Source organism: Malaya genurostris, chromosome 3, assembly GCF_030247185.1.
Source record: "Malaya genurostris strain Urasoe2022 chromosome 3, Malgen_1.1, whole genome shotgun sequence".
Lineage (NCBI taxonomy): Eukaryota > Metazoa > Arthropoda > Insecta > Diptera > Culicidae > Malaya > Malaya genurostris.
Window position 1 is genome coordinate 290,309,272 of NC_080572.1, and position 25,815 is coordinate 290,335,086.

The 25,815-nt window shown below is 37.7% G+C and overlaps 2 protein-coding genes across 3 annotated transcripts in view; both read right to left on the bottom strand.

The window, feature by feature from the left end:
* Nucleotides 1–1,119: 1,119 nt before the first annotated feature.
* On the bottom strand, nucleotides 1,120–2,835 carry LOC131434422 (phospholipid scramblase 1). Its single transcript, XM_058601113.1, has 6 exons — nucleotides 2,548–2,835; nucleotides 2,251–2,464; nucleotides 2,122–2,178; nucleotides 1,911–2,057; nucleotides 1,318–1,850; nucleotides 1,120–1,255 (listed from the first exon to the last, which is right to left on the bottom strand). The coding sequence occupies exons 2-6, from the start codon at nucleotides 2,372–2,374 to the stop codon at nucleotides 1,223–1,225; spliced, it is 894 nt and encodes a 297-aa protein (XP_058457096.1). The 5' UTR covers nucleotides 2,375–2,464; nucleotides 2,548–2,835; the 3' UTR covers nucleotides 1,120–1,222.
* A 63-nt stretch (nucleotides 2,836–2,898) lies between these two features.
* LOC131434421 (midasin) overlaps nucleotides 2,899–25,815 on the bottom strand; it is a 56,180-nt gene continuing 33,263 nt past the window's right edge. The window contains exons 2-9 of one of the 2 annotated variants that reach the window (XM_058601111.1): nucleotides 16,897–16,984; nucleotides 16,718–16,814; nucleotides 16,509–16,652; nucleotides 15,392–16,396; nucleotides 15,092–15,332; nucleotides 4,559–4,770; nucleotides 4,379–4,503; nucleotides 2,899–4,319 (exon numbers count right to left, since the gene is read on the bottom strand). In XM_058601111.1, the coding sequence (XP_058457094.1) occupies nucleotides 4,116–4,319; nucleotides 4,379–4,503; nucleotides 4,559–4,770; nucleotides 15,092–15,332; nucleotides 15,392–16,396; nucleotides 16,509–16,652; nucleotides 16,718–16,814; nucleotides 16,897–16,977 (2,109 nt within the window). In that variant the 5' untranslated portion in view covers nucleotides 16,978–16,984 and the 3' untranslated portion in view covers nucleotides 2,899–4,115. Of the gene's footprint in view, nucleotides 4,320–4,378; nucleotides 4,504–4,558; nucleotides 4,771–15,091; nucleotides 15,333–15,391; nucleotides 16,397–16,508; nucleotides 16,656–16,717; nucleotides 16,815–16,896; nucleotides 16,985–25,815 lie in introns of both variants that reach the window. The other variant, XM_058601110.1, reaches the window with a different exon arrangement.

Consider the following 25,815-nt stretch of genomic DNA (forward strand, 5'->3'; position numbering starts at 1 on the left):
CCGACGACACGACCAGACACTCCGAAGAAAAATCTGAACAAAAAGTGTTCGTGAGTGATTTACCGCCAGTTACCATAAATATAGCGACCCCTCGATAATCATGAAAATAATTTTCTTGAGCAACACTGTTTAAGTTGCTATGAACTAGTTACCAAGGAGCGTTATAATAAATAAACAAATCATTTGAGAAAGATGTGAAACTTTTGTATAAATTTAAATTTTGTTTCAACGTTCTTTTTAGATTTGCGCCGACCACAATAGTACAATAACCAAATCTGGTACAAATCAAATTATTTGAAGGAGACCTGCTTGCACTGGAGGCTTTCGATGTGCACTTCAAAACCTATAATTTCGATCAGATCTAATATACTGAGAAATTTGATTCCCGTGCTGTTCAAATGCCTTTCATATTCATCAAAGTATACACGCACTTTGCAAAGACCTCAAATCACTGAGAGTAGAATTGAAATGGTTTTACTTTAGAAAGTCATTAGAAAATAGCAAATATGCTTTCAATACTAAATTCAGATGATCAGACTGATAAAAAGTTTCGCAATGACGGATTGAATGACTGCAAAACTTAACACCATTTAAAAACTCATTTACATAGCAGATGGTCATTATAGATCTAAGTATGGTTACGTTGAACTATTTAACAAGTATCCATGAACATTGAATTGTTTGGAAGTCATTTTAAATATGTTCGAGCACCAGCAAGCCTTAACGAAGACCTCTATCCGATTAAACTAAATGATAATTCCACTCGAGGCAGTTTGTTTTGGTTACATTTCCCAAGTCTCCAATATGCAGTAACCAAGGTTATGGTAACTGTTATTTAGAATCAATAATCCATCAACTTGTGTTGCCAGTTTCAATAGTTTTTCAGGAGATTTCGTTTTGACATTACAAGTTACTGAGGGGTAGTTAAATTTGCGATACAGTTTCGATAGACGAGTGGCAGGTCGTGTCGTCGGTTCAGCTGTTGAAAATTCGGTCAAAATTTACCGAATCCTGCGAAATTTTTTAAGTGTGTATAGTATTGTTCAGTTCGCATACTGTACTCGAATTCGAATTCGTGGTCATCTTTTCGGACAGTTTATGTTATTGAATGCGAACTATTAGACCAAAAAAATTCTTTTAAATACATTAAATATACCTTCACAAATATACAAATAATTAATTTAGTCAGCGTTTCACGTTGGACAAATTTCAATTTTGCATATCAACAGCATTTCGATTGAAAATAGATATATTCCTGGAAAAAATAATCCATAGCGTTAGTAATACAGTTCTTCGTTTGAAATGGTATTAGCTTACTAGTAGAAAAGCTGCCCCTAGGAATAGTGCCTTGAGCCGCACGTCAAGCTCCGGTTCGTTGAAATAGATATTGTTAGTATAGGATGAACTGGTCACGTTCCATGCTCTGGTGATGGAACCTTTCTGATTTCGCATTTCCCGATCCAACACTACAAAGTGAGCCTCGCTCGGCATGCGAACCGCATTTTTCAGAGAAATCGGAATCCGAAACATCGTGTCCAAATCACCGTTCATGAGGATAATCTCTCTGGATACCAGACCGTAGTCTTGCTGTATACAACCAATCAGATTGCCCGGTGTTGCCCACAACTCCAGGAATTGGTTTTTACAGAAGCAACAGAAGATTCCACAACCGAGGTTCTTTTTCAGCAGCATGACTTCCTGATTGCTTCGATCGACGATCGATAACTGGAAGGGTCTTAGAGAACCCCAGCAGCGATCGCTGGGATCGGAACTTTCCGATACACCGAAAAGTGCTTCGCTCGAGGGACCCCGCACGGTATACCGATTCTCGGATGACACAGCTGTTAGAACTAAGGGGAAAACTGAGGTTCGCATGGCGTCTTAATGTATCGGTCGGAAATTCAACTTACATTCGTTGAGTTCATATGTTTGCTCAATGTATACGGACGCCAATCCGTACAGGAAGTCCAGCCCAGATCTTGGATTGAATGGTGTTAGGAATGGACTGTCAACTGATCGTATTGGCCTATTGGTTGAGGTTGTTACATTGACAGTTTCTGCAAGTTTCACAATTGTCACTAATTGAAAAGGCACTAATTCAACATCAATAATTCAACTCACGATCGTTATCTCGCTGTTGAGGTTGGGCTGTAATGATTTTGGTTTCTCCTGTGTGCACTGAAAAAAAAATTACAGAAACGAGTGAAGATTATAGACGGGTTATGAGTAAGAATAGGCTCAGGTGCGTGCCTACGGGTACCACATTGCTCGGCGGTGCGACTCGTAGTTCAGCGTCATATCCGTAGTCCCAACTTAGATCGAACGTTGGATTGTCCTGTTCCTGGTAGTGTGGATTGGTATTTAGGTGAGACATCTTCGAACGAATGATGATAGCCCATTCGTGCGGTCGATGGTGGTGGCTGGTGGTCTTATCACAATGGCACTAAAATATCAGTGACAAGTGCTGTTGTGGGAGAATAGTAAAATATTTCAAACAGATTGGTCATCAAGCGAATATATTTCAAACACTTTCAATAATGAACCGACCCTAGAAAAATTCCCGGCATCAACGAAACATTCAACATAAAAAAATTATTTCCTTTCTACTCGAAAATGCGAGGAACGATATCCATAGAAAAAGCTAAACATAAAATCCATCACTGAACCTAAAACAGGTTCGTCCAAATATCGAAAACCATTTAGCTATCTTATCACTGGCCGTTATCAGTTTGGTTTGTGTTCTCCGCAGTTATCGTTCGAGAGGTAGACTGGGCCGTTGTCCATTAGAAGTCACGAAAGAAAAAAAACAGAAAGAAAGGCAACAATTTTTTTTATGGTGCTGTCAACTATCCATCGATTGTTCATTGGAAGGCCAGGTGTATTGAAAAATACCTTGACTTAGAGGTGTTGGTTTTAATGTCAACAAATACTGCTTTTATTTCATTATGCTTTACATTTTATTTATCATAGTATCATTAATGTGTGTGTGTGTTTGGTTTGTATATAATATAGATATAGATTCGATTCACTGTTTTTGTCTGTACTGAATGTTTATCGTACCTAAAATCCACGTAGTGGGATTTCATTACTAACACAGGATATATTTCACAAATACACTTTTGAAGTTGGGCCACAAAGTGTTGTCACATTTTTTTGTTTAGTTATTTTTTTCTTCTTCGGATTGCAGGATTCTACACGTATTAAGTATTCAGTTGTCGTATTGTTTATTTTTCGTTGAAACTGAAATTTAAAATACAGGTATTCTTTGTTTATTTCAAATTAGCTGCTCATTTTTTTCGTGTAGTTTAGTCTCGCTTCATACGAGTTTCGTTCGTCGTATGTCTGTTTTGTTTTGTTTGTTTGAAGCTTATTGTCAGATTTATTTACTTTTGTATATATTCTGTTAATGACATAAAAATGGTTGTTCGATGGAATGGAACTGTTGTGAGTAAATGGCTGTGCACAATATATTAATGTTTATGATTCAGTACAGCGATAAATAACACTTAGTTTTTGTTTTATTCTTGAAATGATTTTAAAATGTTGTACAATATATGCAGTAGCTTATTTGATTCCTACAGGTAATGTGTAGTATGTAAATAACATTTGAATAGAAAAAAGTATTCAGTGCTACATTTACGAAATTGTACGTTTCAGTACGAGAATTGAAATAATCTCTTTCTAACAGTGTGGCCACTCTTTGACGAGGCGACAAATGATAAACGTCAAGTGGAATAAGCATATCTTACATCCACTATAAAGCTTCTCAACAAAAGAATATCAAGTAAATATGTAAATTCCATTTAGGAGCATCGCTTGCCCGTTAGTTTTTTTTTCTCTTTTGGCTGGTAGTTTTAGGTCCTTTAAGACAAACACGTATAAGGATTAGATTTTGCTCGATATGCGCGATTTATAAACAACACTTTTCGACTAAGATCAGAGCAAAGGTTGGACGTTGTCCAAAGCCCAGTTATTCGTTTACAATTATTCAACACAGACGTTGATAGTTCCTAGAAATCATCAAAGGTAACAAAATCCAAAGTGCGTCACTAACGAGAGCTTCGTCCTGCTCAAATCCTCCGGTGGCGCAAATACTCTTTGGTTGGTTTCCTCGTTTATAATCCGCTGACTCCAACATCGACCATTGCTCGGTAAAGGCAAGGGTTTTTGGCGCACTCACGTGGTCCCAGCTGGGGTCCCGGGAATCCACGCAAGATCATCAGTGCCGATCGTGCCGTTGACTGACAATTCGCTTGGCCATCGCAGATCGCATCGGCTTCTGCAAGGTATTGGAAGTCGCAAACTGTTTGAGAGGTACCCTGTTGGAGAAAAAAGGAAATTATTTCCCGAATAGCACAAATAGCTTCGTTACACTTACACATAAATAACAAAGCTGATGAGCACCACAAGCTGGCAGCAGCTCCTGATAGATGTCTCCACTTAGAACGTCAACACCGCGACACCTACGTTCCAGAGCGTCTAACAGTGGACATTCGTTTGACTCTACGGAATAGGAAATTTCCAAAATCAAATCCAAAAGCCACAGATTTCAACTTACCCACGGATAAACTACGGCCGTAACCTTCAACCGCCGGTGCATAGTGGCCAGCTCCTAGTTCATCCTCGAACTCGGGTACATCGTTTCGGAAAATTTCCTGATATCGCTTAGTAACTCGTTTCTTCTTTTTCTTCTTTTTGTCGTCGTCCAAATCATCTATATCGTTTTCCACCGCGTCTTTGGCAACCTTGTCGACCGGTTCCATGGAATGTCTGAGCAGAAAGGAGAGGTTAGTAGTTATGATAGCAAGATACTAGTAATATTTAAGGAAGTAAGTTTAGTAAAGTGAATTTAATATAAATTTAGGCTGACTCCCAAAAACTGAAGCTATTTCAGCTTCAAGCAACAACTAATCTAGTTTCAACCTTAGCTGCTGTCAAATTCCATAGTATAGAATCCATACATTTGACAGTTAGGGTCAAAACTGAGTTGGATCAGATCAGACCCTGTCAGCTTGGAGCGAAATCAATCTTCAGTTCAGCTACGCCATCTCACGGCATCACATTCAACATATCATGTCAACTGTATGGGTGCGCAGTGCTGCTATTTTGGCGCGCACGAATTTGACATTTCTCTCCCCTACTTCTATGTACGAGATTCGATGCGGACTCGCCTGAGGGCGCCATGCTCGCAAAAAAGGATGTTGCCAAAGATTTGTTCGGGAAATGTGAGAGCTGGATATCTTGTTAATATGATGTTTTTAGTTGGACTTAGCTTGAAGCGAAAACACCGTGAGAATGATAAGCGAAATTAGTAATTTACACAACGTAGCAGAAGTGGGTTCTTTCTTTAACTGTAGAGAAATGCGAGAAGTGTATATGAAAAACTGGATAACCAAACATTTATGGAAGCTGATATCAGAATACGAAATACTCTACGTTCAATCTGATTGGATCGCTTTGATTTATTGCAAGCAGCAATGCGGTAAAATTTCATTTTCAATCGAATCATATCAGATGGAAAAGAAATTTATGGCCACTGACCGTCACCATATCGATAAAAATTCACATGACTTTTGCTACCATTTTCAAGTGAAGCTCCCAGAATTCATCGTTAGTTGAATAATCGTACCCAGTCATTTGAAGTTTTGCTTACTCAGTTTCAAGTGCCAAGTAGTCTAGCTGCTTCATTGTCTTCGCTCTTGGTAGTGAGCAAGTTCAATGGAATAGAAAATGGAGTAAAGTATTAAAAATGAAAAATTAATGTGTATTCTGTAATTGATATTTCAGCTACCTGGTTCGTCTTTCATCTATTATTTTGAACCAATTCGAATGTTTACGTAAACCTCATTTGAAGACCGTTGTCACACTATTGAAGGTGATATTTTGTTACTTCAAGAGATCAACTAATGGTGGTTAAACATCACCCAACAAGATTTAACCGCTTTCTCAGTGGGTATTTACGGTACTTCCGGAACCGGAAAATGAGGAGCGGAATAACTGAAGTAAGATTGTTTTGACATTTGCCAAAAGGATGGACAAATTAGAGAAATTTATAAAGAATTTTCAAGAGAATTGCAACTCTCACTTAAACTAAAGTTTTTTACACTATTCAGTCCGATAATTCCGAATCGAAAGTCGTATCAAAATAAAATTTGGAAAATTTATATGGAATTTTAAAACCTTTCATTTGAATCTAAGCTTGTGTGAATCGTGTGAAACCTGAGAAAAGTTAGTGCAAAAATTTTCATTGATTTTCAAATTTGATCCCGTTGTTCCGGAATCGGAAGCTGGATTCGAATGATATTCAGAAACTTTGTAATGAATGTAAGTGCATTTTTTCTTTTATTTGCACATAATACGCTGTAATTCCAGAACCGGAAGTCGGATATGAATAAAACTTAAGAACTCGGACCATGAGGCTTTTCATTTGAATCTACGTTTGTGAGATCCGTTTCAGACATCTTTGAAAAAATTTAGTGCAAAAAACTGGAACACACATACAAACATTTCTGAACTGATATCGACGCACTGATTCGAATGGTATATGGCACTGCGGCCTTCAGGGCCTCGGTTCGGAAATCGGTTTTTACAGTGTTAAAAGTTGCGTTCCTAAAATCTTCGAGACCTTAAATCATTCAATACAAAGACTCGAGGGGGCATTCGCCCTGGGCGCAACATTTGAAAGGGGCGGCAAAGTCATTTGTGGGATCTTTTTTTTCTTTTTTTTTGCTCGTTGAAGATCTTTGCGGATGGATTTCCGGATTTTTGTACACCTTTTTTTTCACTCCGAAGATCTTTGCGGATGTCCGGAGGCGGCAAAATTCTTATTTTGTCCCAGGCGTCAAATTTCCTCGGTACGCCACTGCTCGAGTGCTCGAGTGCAAGGATAAAAAAATTAGAAAGTCTGAGATCGATCATCATTGTAGATCGGAATCATTTTTGTGAACAAAAACGAAAGGTCTCGCCCTGGGTTTACCATATATATCATGATAGAGGAACGTGATCAATCGGTTCGACGATCGGACCGATGCCGGCCGACAAATCTCTTTGATTTATATCATTGAAAACCTGCGCAAGTTGAAAAAAATCCTTGGTTTTTCTTGAAGTAGTTTGAAATGTGACGAGTAATCTAACTAAAGATCCACTATCAGTTTTTAAGAGTGAGATGATTGATCATGTCAAATATTTTACTTATTTTTATTCAATATTTCCCAAAAGCCATGTGGCAGATTTATTTACATTATTAATATGGTAAATTTAAAGAACTTCTGTGTGAGATGATTTTTATCAATCAAATTGTAATCCTGAAGATTAAATATTAAAAACCTGTTTTAATCCACCTAGTGGTGTAATGATGCCTTTCTCATATTAATCATACTATCATATATAATACTGTGGTATTCTTCAAAATAATTTTCTTCGATTCTTAAAAGAATAACCGAAATCGGTTTGTTTGACCGGCTACTGATAAAAACTATCAATTGGAAAAGATTTGAGGTCGATGTAGAAATTTTTTTAAGGTTTTTCCTAATTTTCAGTGATGGTATACAATTTTTAACCCACTTTACCCTATATTTCCGGATCCGGAAGTCGGATCCGCATGAAATTCAGGAATTACGTATGGGACCACAGGACCTTTCATTTAAATCTAAGTGAAAATCGGTTCAGCCATCTCTGGGAAAAGTTAGTGCACTTATTTTCACAATTTTTTGCACATTTTACCTCATAATTCCGGAACCGGAAGTCGGATCCAAATAATATTCAGGAATTTTGTATGGGACCATAGGACCTTTCATTTGAATCTAAGTTTGTGAAAATCGGTTCAGCCATCTCCGAGAAGAGTTAGTGCAAAAAAACGTTACATACACACATACGCACATACACACACACACACACAGACATTTTGTGTACTCGACGAACTGAGTCGAATGGTATATGACACTCGGCCCTCCGGGCCTCGGTTCAAAAGTCGGTTTTCACAGTGATTGCATAACCTTTCTATATGAGAAAGGCAAAAAAAACCGAACTTAGTCAGATAGAACAATTCAATTAAGTGTAAATATTTTTTAAAACGTTTAGTTTTTTTAGTTCCATACTCGACAAACCAGCGAACCCATATCCTGCGCAGACTAACTAATTCGTTCTCCCTTTTCACATTGGCAGTCCATTGGAAAGATCTCTAGTTGGTCATATAAACACTAAACCAAGCATCAAAATAGCCTGTTAAGTGAGATAAAGTGTGGGCTCGATTGGCGTCACCCGGTAGATACGTGTTCCCTTACAATGTCAAATACTTTCGCGTACATACGACAGCAAATATGCACACAAATTAAGTTTGCAATGAGATATTAACTGATGGAAAACGATAGCATTGCTGGCGTGTCGCTACTTGAAAAAAAAAATGGCGACAAGGGACACGGACGAACTGAGCTCACCACCAACTCTGCGCAAGTTGAACTTATTAATTGTTGAACTTTCAGAACGCACCTTTTGTAGACATGTAAAAAGTTTTGTGCATTCTTCTCATTCAATACACTCATGCGCCTTATTAGACATCAGTTGCTCTCTGTTCTGATGTTTCATGTAATTCTAAAACAGTTGGTATCGAAAAAAAAAATTTTGACCTCGGAAATCTCAAAAAAATTTCAAGGCCTAGAAAGTCGATTGAAAAAAAATCGAGATGATATTCAATCTCTTTCACGCTGTTCAAAGACTTTTGGCTTTTGTCTTTCACATTTCATTTATGATAGTTTCTTATAATTTCTTTCATCAATGAAAATAATGAAACTCCCGTTTTCGACCGAGAAGTTTTCTCCTGGATGTATCTAGGCACCTCAATGAGTACAATAAAGATAGAGAATTTACTCTGGATTAAATTATATTTTTTCTTATTAAATAATAAAAAAAGCGTTTAAACACCAACAACTCGCCCTTACATTTTTATCCGTACTTTGACGACTCGGACGTAGCCACACAGCGAGATTTTCGTTCGTAGTGAAAAGAAAGTCCATTGGACTATAAACGAAAATTAACTGGCAATATAGCCTAAGTTGCTGTGCCATCAAATCGGCGTCATCTCAAGTGAGGTGACACCAGAGATGCCATTTATACAGATTCGTCTGTATTATACAGATTTTTACATGCTCATACAGATTTAGTACAGAGTACAGATTTTATAAAGATTTTCTCAATTTAATACAGATTTATACAGATCTCACAAAAAGTAAGAAATAAAAAATTTAACTTTTGTCTGAACTATCTTTTAGTGTTTGATTCCAGTGACGAGGTAAAAGTCTAACAATCAACGGACAAATCACAAATTATATGGAAATCTGTTGTGAAATCCATTTATATTATAATTTGAAACCAATTTGAACTGATATTCAAAGAAGTAATGGCATCATGAAACTTTACTGTCAAACTGAGAGTTGTATGACCCGACTTGACGTTGAATATTGGGCTTTAAAATTCCATGTCAAATTATGAAGTCAACAATTTCAAACTAGATAAATATATGGATTTACAATTAAATTGTTGTGTATAAAAAAAATTCTTGTGAGCGCGGCAATGACTGATTGAATCCATCATCCTACAACCACAATCTATTGAAACAACATCTTTTGGCATCATTTTGTTGTACGAATTTCATTTTATTGTGAACTGGTTGCGCACCCATACAATTGACATGATATGTTGAATGTGATGCCGTGCGATGGCGTTGCTGAACTGAAGATTGACTTCGCTCCAAGCTGACAGGGTCTGATTTTAGGTGCATTTGTGCTACACTGATAAAATAGGTACGATCAATTCATATGTGAATAGTACTTCAATTCAATACTCAGTTTAAGGAGCAAGACTCTTTGCAAGCGTATGAGTAATTCCAACAATGTGTGCGTAAAAACAAATTCCGGGCGCTTCTTTTACTGATTTTACTCAATAAATCTTCCATATGGTTGAAAACTAAACCAATCGGTTCATACTGCTTAAAATTGCAATTCAAGAAAAGCAAAAATCTTAGTCTAAAACTCTTCCGCTTTCCTCAAAATTGCTCGAGAAAAAATATTTCAGTTTCAGCTAACATCCATTAACACATTTGATTAGCAACAAACACAATCCTATATGGATTTCCTCTTGTCGAAATTATTGCGATATAAAGATTTACGTACCTTCTATAAGTAAACCCGCTAATTTGGAACCTTTAATTTAACACGTTATCGTAAAACTGTTTATATTTCTTTTGTAACCGAAAATATTTAGTTTTGTTTGTTTTGTGTAGCGCAATATAATACAATTGCATAACAGATCGGCTGAAAAGTTAGTATCGTTTCTATGAGAGGGCGCCACTAGAATTAAATCTATACCATTTTCAGTTAGTACCAACCTTCAAAAGATACGTGTATGAATTTGACAGCTGTCTGATTATTAGTTTGTGAGATATTGCATTTTGAGTGAAGCTACTTTTGTTATTGTGAAAAAAATGGAAAAAAGGAATTTCGTGTGTTGATGAAACACTACTTTTTGATGAAAAAAAGTGCCGCCGATACCAACAAATGGCTTGATGAGTGTTATCCAGACTCTGCACCGGGCGAAGCAACAATTCGTAAGTGGTTTGCAAAATTTCGTACTGGTCATATGAGCACCGAAGACGATGAACGCAGTGGACGTCCAAAAGAGGCTATTACCGATGAAAACGTGAAAAAAATCCACAAAATGATTTTCAATGACCGTAAAGTGAAGTTGATCGAGATAGCTGACACCCTAAAGATATCAAAGGAACGTGTTGGACATATTATTCACGAATATTTGGATATGAGAAAGCTTTGTGCAAAATGGGTGCCGCGTGAGCTCACAATCGATCAAAAACAACAACGAATTGATGATTCTGAGCAGTGTTTGGAGCTGTTATATCGAAATAAAACCGATTTTTTTCGTCGATATATAACAATGGACGAAACATGGCTCCATCACTTCACTCCGGAGTCCAATCGACAGTCAGCTGAGTGGACTGCACGCGATGAACCGAACCCAAAGCGTGGAAAGACTCAACCATCGGCCGGTAAGATTATGGCGTCTGTATTTTGGGATTCGCATGGTATAATTTTCATCGACTACCTTGAAAAGGAAAAAACCATCAACAGTGACTATTATATAGCGTTATTAGAGCGTTTGAAGGACGAAATTTCAAAAAAACGGCCTCATTTGAAGAAGAAAAAAGTTTTGTTTCATCAAGACAATGCACCGTGTCACAAGTCGATGAAAACCATGCTGAAATAGAACGAATTGGGCTTCGAATTGCTCCCTCATCCACCGTATTCTCCCGATTTGGCCCCTAGTGACTTTTTCCTGTTCTCAGACCTCAAGAGAATGCTCGCTGGTAAAAAAATTAGAAGCAATGAAGAGGTAATCGCTGAAACTGAGGCCTATTTTGAGGCAAAGGACAAATCGTGCTACAAAAATGGTATCGAAAAGTTGGAAGATCGCTATAATCGTTGTATCTCCTCTGATGGCAATTATGTTGAATAATAAAAACGAATTTTGGCAAAAAAATGTGTGTTTCTATTAAACGATACGAACTTTTCAGCCGAACTGTTACATACAGTGTAGCTAACTTTTTCTTATTAGAGAACTAAAATCTGCATTCATAAAATGTAAGCAATTTTCCATCAAACGTTGGTGAAAAATTGATCAAAACTGATATTTCATCAGGCTTAACATTCATTTGAGAATAAATTATTGTGAAAAAAAATTGTTTGAAACTCAATCGTGCAATCCACTTTGGTAATTTCGGTGCACTGGATATATGAATACACAGATCTATGACATACGTACCAAATAAAATGTACGTAATACACAAATTACCAACACAAGTTAACTTGGTTTACTCTTGATCCTTAACACAAAAACATATAGATTTCATATGGAAATTCACTAAGATGCAAATTTAGTCTCTTTTCAACTTAGCCAAGATAGTTTGAATGCTTTGAAGATTGTGGCTAACGAGAAAAAAGGCGGGTGGGTAATGTCAGAGGCATAACTGGATGTCGTGAATACGAAAACAACTGACATGTTCCTTAACACTTCCGACTATCAATTACTTGATCAATTGTATGAATTATGCATTGATTCCCCTTTTCCACATTTTTCGCAAAAACAAAGAAGGCTTCACTTGATCTCGATTACTGTGAATTTCACACAGCGAAAAGTGCAAAAATCAAATCAAACAGCTCTAGATTCGCACTAAACTGAGGATATTTACCATCGATTTGCGAGCAACAATTCTTGATACTTCTTTAGGAAACTTTTAGAGCCATTAGAACGGCTGATTTTGAGTAATGCTCTCCACCGTTGCTTTTTCACCAATGCAAATGACTGGCAGCTGTGACGGAATCGCTCTTGTCGGAAGCGAAACTAGCTTTGCAAACGACACAAAATACATCTGCTCGCAGTGGCGGTAGAATCCAAACTAATCCAATTTTTGTTAAGAGGTTTCTTTTTATGTGGTTTCGTCTGTAGCTTTTTCACTAACGGCTATAAAAATAGCAGCATATAGAATTTTGATTTCGATTATTTTATATCGGATTTGCATAATTTATTGAAAAAAACTATCAGGATTCTGTACGAGATACATTCCTGCCTTTCAGAAGGACCCAATTGTGGGACTCACTACGATATTAAACACTGTTCGGAACATTTTCCTCGAACGATTTGTTGTAGCAGATATTTTGTTCTCTTCCTCAGAACGCGTTCTGATTGGTTGGTGTTGACATGGGTCAAATGAGACAGGTTTTTCAATAGTGTACTATTGAAATACTTCAATGCTGTTGCTATACACGTTTAAGTTGAAAAATTTCGATTCTATTGGTAGTTAGATTATATAAATCCTTTCACAGATCACTGAGCTATGAGCTTTAAAAATACGAGAAAGGCAAACGCGCCTTATGAATTATCCTCTTTGATACTCGTTTATACCAAACATTTCAGAAAAGTTGAATTTTGAACTATTTGAGATTATGTCACACAACTGAAAATTTATCATAAAATTGTGATCATATTTCCGATGGCATGTAGCAAAAATTATGTTGATTCGTTAGATACAACAAAAGATATTCATGATCAAAAACTTATCACTCTCTCAGAGGGTAAATTTTGAAAAGGCACCCCATAGTAAAGTAAGTCGTATTAACGACAAAAGTAATTCGAATTTCTACAAATACAGGGTGCGCACGGTATTTTTGGACACTCGTATATTAGATTACAATTACTCAACTGCGTCCGATCTTGGCACAAAAGGTTCGCTGTAAATTTAAAATATCCACTGGCGATGTATAAACACATAAAGAGTTTTCGGAACCATCACAAATTCACAAATTGTGTCCGAAAATTACAAGCCCGAAATGATGAACACCATTCAACTTCCAATAAGTTTATTGTTTGATAGCTTATTGTCTGGTTGGTGTTGATCTAAATCGTCGAGCTGTCTAAAAAGCTACGTCATAAGTCCCATGTTATGGGTAGAGGGCAGTTTAGGTCAGTACAAATTGAAATCAAAACCATACTTGAGAAAAAAACGCCTTTTGAACAAATTTGAAGACCCTGAGTTATACTTTTTTCTAACGAAAACCAAGCCCCGAATCAATAATATAATTCAGATAGGTGATTATGTTGAAATCCAACAGAAGTCCCGTAACTGTCCTTATTTAAGGAGTTACGAGAAAGCCAACAGCAAAACCTTGATATTAATTCCTTCGGTGAAATTTGCTTTTCTGTTTAAACATACTACGCAGCCGATTCTAAACGTAAAAACCCTTCTTAATCCACCTTGTGGTGCGATAATACCTTTCTCTTCATTCATAACAGTCTCATGAAAATATATTTCATACTTTTATTAAATAATTTCGGATACTAATTTTGACACCAATTGATTCAGATTGATTCGAGTAGTTCACAAAAGCATGCTTCAGAGTTTATGACACACAGTCATCATTTTTCCAAACTAATGCTTGACATTTGCGTTGCCAATTTGTATGAGAAGAGTGATGCTAATCTAAAAAAAACTTGAAAGTCCCAGAAAGTTGATTTTTTCAAAAAAAAATTTTTTTTTTGAGATGACACTAAAGCTTGACGTTTCATGCAGTTTTAAGAGTTTCGACATCAAAAATAATTGTCGATTTTGGTAATTTCAAACCTTAACCGCCTGGCAGCACCCCTTACGCATGTCCGATTTATCTCAAATTTAGCATGAGGACATTTTTCGAGGTGCCTAAACTTTTGAGCACTAGCGCTATACGAAATTAGAGGTAACCTTAATATATATATATATATATATATATATATATATATATATATATATATATATATATATATATATATATATATATATATATATATATATATATATATATATATATATATATATACATATATATATATATATATATATATATATATATATATATATATATATATATATATATATATATATATATATATATATATATATATATATATATATATATATATATATATATAAGAGCGGTAAAAATCAACGTGTTTTATCGGTTACGTCATTTATACAATCATATCCGGAACCAAAAGTCACAGCAATTTGATCTTTGAACTTTATTAATGGCCCGATAGTAGCTTTCAAACGAGCCCAAGTTTGTTAAAATGGGCTCAGCCATCTCTGAGAAAATTGAGCGCGTTCAAATATCTTCGGAACACACAGACATTTTCCAATCTCGTCGAACTGAGTCGAATGGTATAGAACACTATGAGTCTCCGAGGCTCCATTCAAAAGTCGGTTTTTCCAGCAATTCTAATACCTTTCTATAGAGAATGGCAAAACCGTAGCGTTCCTAGTGCTACGATTTAACTGATATTAAAAATCCGGAGTTACGAGATATGAAGGGCAAGTATGCCACCGTAAACCGTCGGATAAATACTACTGCATAATTCAAGGTCTGTCAAAGCTGTCAGCTGTAACTGTTTTACTCTTATCGACGTCTAAGATAAAATTTTTTACTCTCTAGCATAGTTTAAGAAAATTATTGGAAATTCAATCAATGTGACTTAATCTTCACGAGTAACTTACTGGCTGTGATCGTATTCTGCCTTCTCCTTCTTTACGGCTACCCGTTTGGCCTTCTCTTTCTTATCATCCCGTTTGTCAGCGTCTACTTCGTTGTCCTTCGGACCATCATCCGTTTCATCACCAACCGATTCCTTCAGACGGTCCAAGGTATGTCGCATCTTCTCGATGCTGTATGCTGTCGCCAGTCGGGATACAACTTTGTCTTTCATTTTCTGTAGATCTTCCGGTTCTGTGAGACCCCCTGAAATCAAAGCACAGTTTAATCATCCATCGTTTTAGTGAGAACCATCAACCGATTACCTTCATGATCCCCGGTGTACTTGACCGTTTGATCCAGTATCAAATCTTCGATGGTCTTCAATTTTCGATCCATGTTCTCCAGCTTTTCCTGGCTCAAGTTCTTCTTTTTGCGCTCTTCGTCGTATGTTTTATAGAAACTCAATGGATATCCTGGACTGAGACTTTTTTTCCTTCGATCGATACCGAAGTACTTGTTCCATTGAACCGATTTTTTGGCTTTGTACTCGCCGATGTCACCGGGGATGATTTGATCTTCTTTCACAACCTCAAGATTCGATCGCTTTTTTACCGAACGCTTCTTTTTGTCATCATCTTCCCCTTCGAACTCTTCGCTCGATTCATGATCGTGGTCATGTTCGTGATCGTGATCATGTTCATGATCATGCTCGTGACTTTCTTCTGAACTGTGACCCTCGTGGTCATCTCGTTCGTGTTCTGCACTTGTATCTCGTTTCTCTGGTGATTTGGGTTTGTCTTCCTTTTCAGGTTTTTTCTCTACTTCGAGATCCGTCGAACGCTTCTTTTTTTCTTCTGGCTGTTCGAACAAAGCCTGCAGATCTTTGGCCACCTTTTCATCCGTTCCCGACGAACTTGTTTCCGGTTTTGGCGATCGTTTGGCGACGGGGAATCGTTTTCTTCGAGAAGCCGGCAACCAAGGCAGCATTGGCATAGTCCGCTTCTTCGCTTCCATCGGTGGTCCATAGTACATCGCAGCTGCGTCCGATTGGGATGCGATGGGATAGCCCTGTCGTTTGTTGTAGTACGGTGGCTCTTCTCCACCAGCCATGCGATCCTCGTCGAACAGTTCCTGCTCGATTTCGTTTTCCTGCTGCTGGTATTTCTCCCACAGCTGCCGGAGACGGTCCAAGTATTTCTCTTCTCGCTCGATATTGGCCTGGCGGTCGATCTCTTTCAGGAAATCCGTCGACATGTCCGGACGTTGGTAGGCTTTCTCCAGTTCGCGTTCCCTGAATGCGGTTGGATAGGACGGCAGGTCAGCGAGTGCTAAAACCAGTAGAAAAACGGTAGTGAATATGATAATACAGTTATTATGTTGGATGTGAGTTTTTGGACTCAGATATACGAGAGCTTGTAATGTTATATACTAGAACCGTACCATCTCTTTCTCGGAACACAGACCGCTTGCGAGCTTCCAGATCATACGGGTCGTACGGTTCATCATCATCATCCCGCCGCAGATAGTTGGCAAGGATTTTGTTTAACCGCTGTCGGTTTGGTCGATACGCTGGCAGATCATCGGCTGCTGCAAGTGTGAGAAGAATTTTCATTGTTCGTCTCCATCAGCAAAATAATTGAAATTCCTACCTTCCAGCCAGTAACCTTCGTCATCCAGTGGTTCACCGGTGCTTTCGTCTCTCAGGGCTAGTTGCGCTTCTCGACGGTGCAGGGCATCGACGGCAGCCTGCATGCGAAATATTTAAATACAAATGGAAACGGGGAAATTATGTGCTGAATTCAATAAATTATCAAATAATCTAGCTAACCTGCAGGGAATAGGGGGAATGTTGGGAAGCCAAAACCACTCCCAAGCACAGAACCAATGAGCTGTAGATCAATAAAGCCATGCTATATCTGTAATCGATAGAATGGAAAGGGGGACATTATTCAATATTCCGGTAGTATTTCACGGCATGTGCAGCTAAAGGTAATAATTAGTTCATGATTTGAATCCAGTGCAATTATAAGAAGCTTGCTTTATTTGATGACTGTTTTCGCAAATGTGTATTTCCATTTTGCCGATTTCCGCTACCCTATTCATTATATGCGTTTCTAGAATTCTTTCATACAATCCCAAGCCATTTGTGGATTCCTTGGACGTACTTCGTCCAATGTACTAAAATTTTTCATTTTCATTTTGAGTTAATATCTGAAAATTCAGTAGTTTTTTTTCTCAGGTGTCGAAAAAAGCGCTGATTAAAAGTATGGTTGTTTTTGACAGTTTTGGCTTTTCACTATATGGGGCCGGGTGTCAGGAATCAGGAATCAGAACAAATTGGCTCAAATGGCACGTTCCCCTTGATATTTGGAGATTTGTGCCTTGCCATCAATTTGTTTTTAGCATCATTTTCCCGATATATAAGAGGGAAGGATTGAAAGGAAATGGTAAGGGTTGGACTAGGAGGATGGGAAAAATTGACGACACAAAAACACATAAAAGCAGAAGTAAATTCTGCACCCCTAAGGGATGCCGAACAATCTGCTGAGGATCACATTTAGTGGAAGCAGAAGTAAATTCTGAACCTCTACGAGGTCCCGAACAGTCTGCTGTTAATAAAACCTCCAACCCACGAGAGGATTTAGAGATCTTACAAAAGCGACACCATTCTGAACTCCCGGAAGAATGCAGAACGATTCGCAGTATGTACGAGCAGAAGTAAATTCGGCACCCCCTAAAGAATGCCAAACAATCTGCTAAACCCTATTTAAGGTGAATACAGAAGGGATTCATTCACTCCAGGAAGAACGATGAACCCTTCTGCCTATAGCTCCTTACCACATTGGGTGAGAAACGAGAGAATATCCTTCAATTTTAGCTCCGCATACACAGACTCAACCATGTATGGAGAACCAAAAACCCGGATACGTAGCTGCGTCAATGCGGGACAGTTACATATCAGATGATATGAAGTACCATAATCGCATTCACACAAATCACACGAATAATACTCAGCACGTTGAATAGTAGCCATGTGATAATTGAGTTTGCAATGTCCAGTCAGAGCTCTGACCAGAATACTGCAATGTTGCTTGGAGAAATGCAGTAGACACTTTGACATTTTCAGATTTAAATCTGGTAGAAATGCTTTTGTCTGAGCGCAAGTTTGCAAGCTGCGCCAGTAGCTGGCATGTTTGGATGCAGCCCAAGAACGAATCTTGTGATTTATCCAACTAGTTGAAAGTGGTAAAGCTGGTTCAGGACCAACGAAATCATTCGTTGCACCAGCTCTAGCCAACTCATCAGCCCATTCATTTCCAGTAATACCAGAATGGCCGGGTACCCGTAAGCAGTAAACAGCATTTGAAATGCTGAGGTCTTCAATTTGAGTTCGACATGCGATCACTAGATTCGACCGTGAGTCATTCGAACTGAGTGCTTTTAAGGCTGCCTGACTGTCGGAACAAAAATAAATTCGTTTACCACAGATCCTCTGCTGAAGTGCCGATTGTACTCCACACAGAATCGCGTAGATTTCTGCTTGGAACACAGTACAGTATCTACCAAGTGAATGAGACTGCTCCAGCCTCATTTCACGACAGTAGACACCAGCACCAGCACGACCATTCAACAGAGAACCGTCCGTATAACAAACTATGTGTTCATCAAGTTGTCGTTCCAGACAACCAGACAACCATTCCTCACGAAGAGGATAGCTCACATGGAATGTTTTGAAAGGAAAACTGCATGTGAGAGTTAGGTCACTAGGAGCGAGTAAATACTCATCCCATGTAACCATTTGAGACCACAAGCGAGTGTGGCTGGTAGCATAATCTAATGGGTTACTGTTCCAAAGCCCTGTAACCTTAAGACGATATGCACAAGATAATGCTTCTTGTTTTAGGAACACATGTAGTGGTTTAATGCACAGTAGCGCCTCTAGAGCAGCAGTAGGAGTTGTCGTGAATGCTCCTGTCATCGCCATTAGGACCATCCTTTGGAGATGATTTAGCTTTGACTGAACTGTCGCGACTTCTCCTTTCTGCCACCATACAAGACAACCATATGCTAAAATTGGTCTAACAATAGTTGTGTAGATCCAATGAATATATCTGGGTTTGAGTCCCCATGATTTTCCAAAAGCTCGTCTGCATTGGCCGAAAGCCATACAAGCTCTCTTAATCCTGAAGTCAATGTGAGCAGACCAATTCAGTTTTGAGTCAAGAATAACCCCGACGTATTTAACTTGATCGACCACAGTGACCTCTGAACCGAAGAACTGTAACGGACGAGCTCCAGTGATTATCCTACGATGAGTGAAAAGCACCATTGATGTTTTGCCCGGATTTACAGACAATCCAACCTGACAACACCATTGTTCAACAGATCGCAGGGCTTGCTGCATTAAATCAAAGAGAGTGTTAATGCTTATACCGGTCATCAATATATGATAATCGTCGGCAAAACCATAAGTCGGAAATCCAGGGTTATTAAGTTTCCTTAACAAACCATCAGCGACTAGGTTCCATAAAAGTGGGGATAGTACACCACCTTGAGGACACCCACAGACACTCAGCTTTCTAATCTCTGCTTGCCGAAGCGATGAACAAAGAAGTCGATTGCTAAGCATTGCGTGTATCCAATTTGTGATACTTGAAGGTATGCCATGACCACGGGCTGCTTCCAGAATTGAATTGAAAGACACGTTATCAAAGGCACCTTCAATATCTAGGAAAACTCCCAAGCAAGATTGCTTTTGTGAGAAAGCTTTTTCAATGTTGTACACAACATCATGTAACAGGGTTGTAGTGGACTTTCCACGCTGGTAAGCATGTTGCATTCCATGTAGCGGTTGCACGCCCAGACTAACATTCCTGATATAGTGATCGACTATGCGTTCCACTGTTTTAAGAAGAAATGAGCTAAGACTGATAGGCCTGAAACTCTTCGCTTCCTCATAAGTGTCGCGACCGCCTTTGGGAATAAATTTGACAATTATTTCCTGCCAGGCTCTTGGAATATATCCAGTCGCAAGACTAAAAGTAAGTATTTTCTTCAAAACATGTTTGAAATGTTCATACCCTTTCTGCAGTAACACTGGGAAAACTCCATCCTTTCCAGGAGATTTGTACGGAGCAAAACTCTCAACTGCCCATTTGACCGATTCAATCGTCACAACGCTTCGAGCAAGGGCCCAAGAATCGTAACTACCTGAAAAAGTCTCGGGAAGAGCTGTCGGTGATGGATCCATACATCCTAGAAAGTGAGTGTTAAAAAGGCAGTGAAGTACATCACTTTCATCAGACAAGTGTTCACCATCTGAAGTTCTTAAGAAACTGACATTAAAGTCCTTAGACTTCGAAAGTAACTTATTTAATCTGCTAGCCTCGTTGAGACTAGAGACATTTGTGCAGAGGCTTTTCCAACCACTTCGCTCAGACGATCGAAGAGCATTTTTGTAAGCCCTTCGAGCCAACACGAATGCCTCCGACCCATCTCTGCGTCGGTGGTTCCAAGCTCTTCTGCATAGTTTCCTTAGTCTAGCAAGTTCAGCATTCCACCAAGGAGTTCCTCTAGTAGCTCGCACAATCCGAAGTGGACAAGCCTCTTCATATGCTGCAACTATGAGTGAATTTGTCTCGTCGACAACAGTTTCCAAATCAATTGGGGTTTCAATTGTTGGTTGGTACCCGTAAAATCTAGTCGCCAAGCCCTCTTCATAGAGGACCCAGTTTGTAGATTTGGGATTACGATATGTGACAATATCAAATTTAACGTTTGAATGATCATAGAATATGTACTTATGATCAGACAACGAAGATTCGAGCTCATCGGTTGTTTTTGACAGTTTTGGCTTTTCACTATATGGGGCCGGGTGTCAATTAAAAGTTTCAAAAATAGTCGCGTAACCTTTTTGTGTCATAATTTTGAACGTTAATAACTCGATCGCTTGTTGATGGATTGTTATAATTTAACAACCAATCGATTCGGAAACTTTTAACTTAAACATGTATGACGACGTCGTTTCAGTATTTCAATAGCATACTATTGAAAAAATGGTTGGAATCGACCTATGTTTTCATCCACCAATCCCTGTTGTACAAAATGACGTCAACTCCTTGTTCGGCATTGGAGGCTTTGCGTCATGCATAAAAAACACTGTATCGTTATCAGAGTTGCCATTTTAAAATCTGTGTTTCAACTTGAAAAATCTGTGTACCATCTGTGTTGTATATTTTTGACCGTAATCTGTTAAAATCTGTGAAAAACATTTTGAAAATCTGTCATTTTTATGAAATATTCATAAAAATCTGTAGAAATCTGTGAATTTTGAAAAAATCTGTGTTCTGTAACACAGAATCTGTGTGGCAAAATAGGCAAATATATCTGTGGTTTTACAGAAAAATCTGTGAATATGGTAACTCTGATCGTTATGCGTAGTTTGAAGAGAAATCTATAAATATAGGCTGCACAATATTTCTTTGCTAGTTGATGTTTGACTGTGAATGAAACAAGTAGCTCGATGACTGAATTGTATATGCGTTCACTTGCTGGATTGTCGTTTTTGCACTATGCGTTGGTGAAATTTCTTGCTGTCTGTGCAACATCGTGTTCGCTTGAGTATCTTATATATCATCTATAGATATTGAAGAACCGAATCAGCGTGTTTACTGATTCTTTCGAAATATCCCATGTATTTAGCAAATTTTTTGTCGATTTTACCATTAAAAATGCCTATTATGAGATAACGACATTTGAATATTTCAATTGCATCCCATTGAAAAATTGGTTTGAATTTAGTGTTTTTTTGGTTCTCTGGTAACTATCAGGTCAATTTTTCAGATCTAATTTGCAGCGCTTGTTCCTTGATGATTTGTTAATGGATTTTCCTAATTTAAATGATTCCAAAGCTTCAATATTGTAAACTTAAAAATGTTTTAATTTGCCAACGGATCGGTTTGCATACTTAAATCTCAATTTCCATACGAACAAAACGTGACAATGTGACTGAACAAGTTGTTGTCCCACCAGGAATTAAACGCTTCAAATGATTCAAAATTATATTCTGAAACTTATCTACACGGAACGACCGAAATTAGTTTTGCGCCTAATTCGTATTACTGTTTTTGAATTAGTTGATTTTAACAACAAAATTTCCAAAATAACTATGAAATTAGTTAAAATTGAAAATTTACTTTGCTGAAAAAACCTCTTATTTTTAGAGAATGTGTTTAGTTGGCGAATATCCTGGACACAAACCAGCGATATTTCAATCCAACACGAAATTCTCATTGACAACTAATTTCGTTATTAAAATCAGAAAACTTGTTTCTATTTATCTATCACCGTCATTACTGAAGGACAGCACAAAAAAAAAACGAAAATGAAATGGGTTATTAACAAGTTTATTAGTCAAAAACTTATAAGAAGTGTCAAAGCAAAACAATCCATTGAAAAACTAAAAAGGACAGTCTTATTGAAACTGCTTGCAAATTGTTTAGATGTTTTTCGCATGTGTTACGATATATCCATATTTCTAAACCAATTTGTAAAAATGACGTAAACTGTTAGTGGAAAGTGTATTTATTCAGAATTTGTGCGCATTTGAAGCGTTTGGGGGTAATAATGTTTTTACGCGGAACAGTGAAGTGAGTTTCGAATGTTGCACTCTAATTGTACACGTCAAATGATGTTTTTTGTATCGTATAACATTCCGGGCTACGCCGTCCGGTGTATTACTTGTATTCGGTTTTTGTTTTCCAAGTGCTCAAAGTTTTCAGTGAGAGAGTCGATTTCGCGAAATCGAATGAAGAAAACAGCGATTTGGAAGTAAAATTTTCAAAAAGATGTTTATGTTTCGCTTATGTCTTTTTCTCCAATATAACATCGTATTTATACCTGCCAATATAGAAAAGATAACCGAGACTAAATTTTTTTTCGGTAGTAGTGTGCCATCTAGTGGCTAGTAGTCATTACGGTGATAACGTTTTTTTCGGTGACAGTGCGCCACATAGCTGCAAATTGCCGAAGCCAATTCAACCATTTATGTTGGTTGAAAACAACTTTTAATTTCTCTAATTCAACTAAAAAATTAGTTGAATGGAAATGAAGTGTGCCTTAGCTAAGAAATGACAGCACTTTTAATTGGTGAATTCAACTAAAAAAATAGCCATTTCAACGAATATTTTATTATTATTAAAGGAACTAGAAATAAAAAATCTAAATTAGCAAAAGTAAGATTTTTTTAGTTGTCTCAAAAAATAACTAACTAAAATGAGAAAATCAACTAATGTTTTCGCCAAAATGCTGATTTCGGTCTTTCCGTGTAAAAGCGACCTTTTTGGTTTAGTAGTATAAATGAGTTCTACAGGCTCACATATACACTACAATTAGATGCAATATTATATAGTATCAAAGATAAACTCAAGGTAAGTTTACCTGCGATTTTACATGTATCGTTTGAATAGGAACTCTCGTAGAATTTGGTTAACCGCCAGTTTCAGTTTAATTATTATTTGCTTCAAAACAATAAGCGTCTGATGGCTACACGCGTTGTAACTATGACAATGTTCATTCATGTGTTAATAACATCAAGTTACAATATGAACAAAATTTCGGCATTTTGTTGCGTATCCATTCCGTATATTCCTAATATGCCAAAGCGAAAATCAATGTAAGTAACTAAATATTTTATGCGGATTGTTTCACATGTTTTCTTCCTCGTATTGTTGCCATATTATTTACCGACACTTTCCGAAGATTATCGACGATTTTGAAGGAGGATCAATAAAATTACACTATTACTGAGTGTAAACTCCAACACAACATTCTTCGTTAAAATATATAAAATCTTCTCTTGGATCGATTAACTGTTTATAAAATTAATAAGTTTGTACGTTTCTCGAAAATTATTATCATAAAATAAAATAGTTTTATTTGTTCTGGTTCAAATCTATAGGTTGTTTGTATCTAAACTTGAGATTTCGAGTAACTTTGAATTCATCATAATTGACTTCTAGTTAAAGGACGTTATTCAAAAACTTAACAATGTAAAAATTTGTGGAAAGGGATCAAAATTGAATAGAATCAATTATCAAGAAAGAATCTAATTGTCAATTTTTTCATTCGCTAACAATCTAAGCGCTTAAACTAGAGCAAGTTATATAGACCCATTGCGATGTTGTCCTGCATCAGAAAATTGTTCGAAAAAATTATTCTACGACGTCTCGACACTTGGGTCGAGACGAACGGTTTGTTGTCAGATACTCAGTTTGGTTTCCGTAGAAATAAAGGGACGAATGATTGCCTTGCATTACTTTCTTCTGACATCCAAATTGCCTTCGCTCAAAAGCAACAAATGGCATCTGTATTTTTAGACATTAAAGGAGCATTGATGTTCTTTCAGACAAGCTTCACCAAAATGGACTCCCAGCGGTTATAAATAATTATTTGCACAACCTTTTGTCAGAGAAACACATGCATTTTTCACATGGCGATTTGGCAACACTCAGAAATAGTTACATGGGTCTCCCGCAAGGCTCATGCCTCAGTCCGCTCCTCTATAATTTTTACGTAAATGACATTGACAGCTGTCTAGTAACCCCATGTACACTAAGACAATTGGCAGATGATGGCGTGGTTTCAGTTACTGGACCCAAAGCTATTGATCTGCATAAACCATTGCAAGATACCTTAGATAACTTGTCCGATTGGGCTGTTCATCTTGGTATCGAATTCTCTGCGGAGAAAACAGAGTTAGTCGTCTTTTCAAGAAAACATGATCCCGCGCAGCTTCAGCTCCATATGATGGGAAGAATGATCCAACTGGTTTTAACTTTTAAATACCTCGGGGTGTGGTTCGATTCCAAATGCACGTGGGGAGGACACATTAGGTTTCTGATAACAAAATGCCAACAAAGAGTAAATTTTCTTCGAACAATAACAGGATCTTGGTGGGGTGCTCATCCGGAAGATCTAATAAAATTGTATCAGACAACGATACTTTCAGTGATGGAATATGGATGCGTTTGCTTTCGTTCCGCTGCAAACTCTCATATTATCAAACTGGAGCGAATCCAGTATCGTTGTTTGCGAATTGCTTTAGGGTGCATGCATTCGACACATACAATGAGTCTTGAAGTTCTGGCGGGAGTTCTTCCATTAAAAGATCGATTTTGGGAGCTTTCATCACGCCTGCTAATAAGATGTGAGGTGCTGAATCCCATGGTAATTAATAATTTCGAACGACTAGTCGAGCTTCGATCTCAAACAAAATTCATGACAGTATATTTTAACCATATGTCACAGGAAATCAACCCTTCAAGATATATTCCTATCCGTGTCAGCCTCCTAAATGTCCCTGACTCAACTTTATTTTTCGATACATCCATGCAGCGCGAAGTGCGTGGAATCCCGGATCATCTACGTTCGACGGAAATCCCAAAAATATTTTCAAGTAAGTTCAGGCATATTGACTCTGAGAAAATGTTTTACACGGACGGATCGCGAATTGAAGAAGCGACAGGGTTTGGTATGTTCAACAATAATGTTTCGGCCTCATTTAGGCTTCAAGAACCTGCATCTGTTTATATAGCAGAGCTAGCAGCAGTTCAATATAGTTTGAGTGTAATCGTCACATTAATTCCAAACCATTATTTCCTCTTCACAGATAGTCTGAGTGCAATTGAAGCCATTCGCTCAAACATGACTGGCAAGACTGAACCGTTTTTCCTAGGCAAAATAAAAC

What these genes read in the sequence shown, in the direction of transcription:
- LOC131434422 (XM_058601113.1), bottom strand. Translation starts at nt 2,374, where the DNA reads ATGTCTCACCTAAATACCAATCCACACTACCAGGAACAGGACAATCCA. An exon ending in GAGCAATGTGGTACCCGTAG is followed by an intron (nt 2,179 to 2,250) that starts GCACGCACCTGA and finishes TTTTTTTTTCAG; the next exon opens with TGCACACAGGAGAAACCAAA. An exon ending in TCAACAGCGAGATAACGATC is followed by an intron (nt 2,058 to 2,121) that starts GTGAGTTGAATT and finishes TGAAACTTGCAG; the next exon opens with AAACTGTCAATGTAACAACC.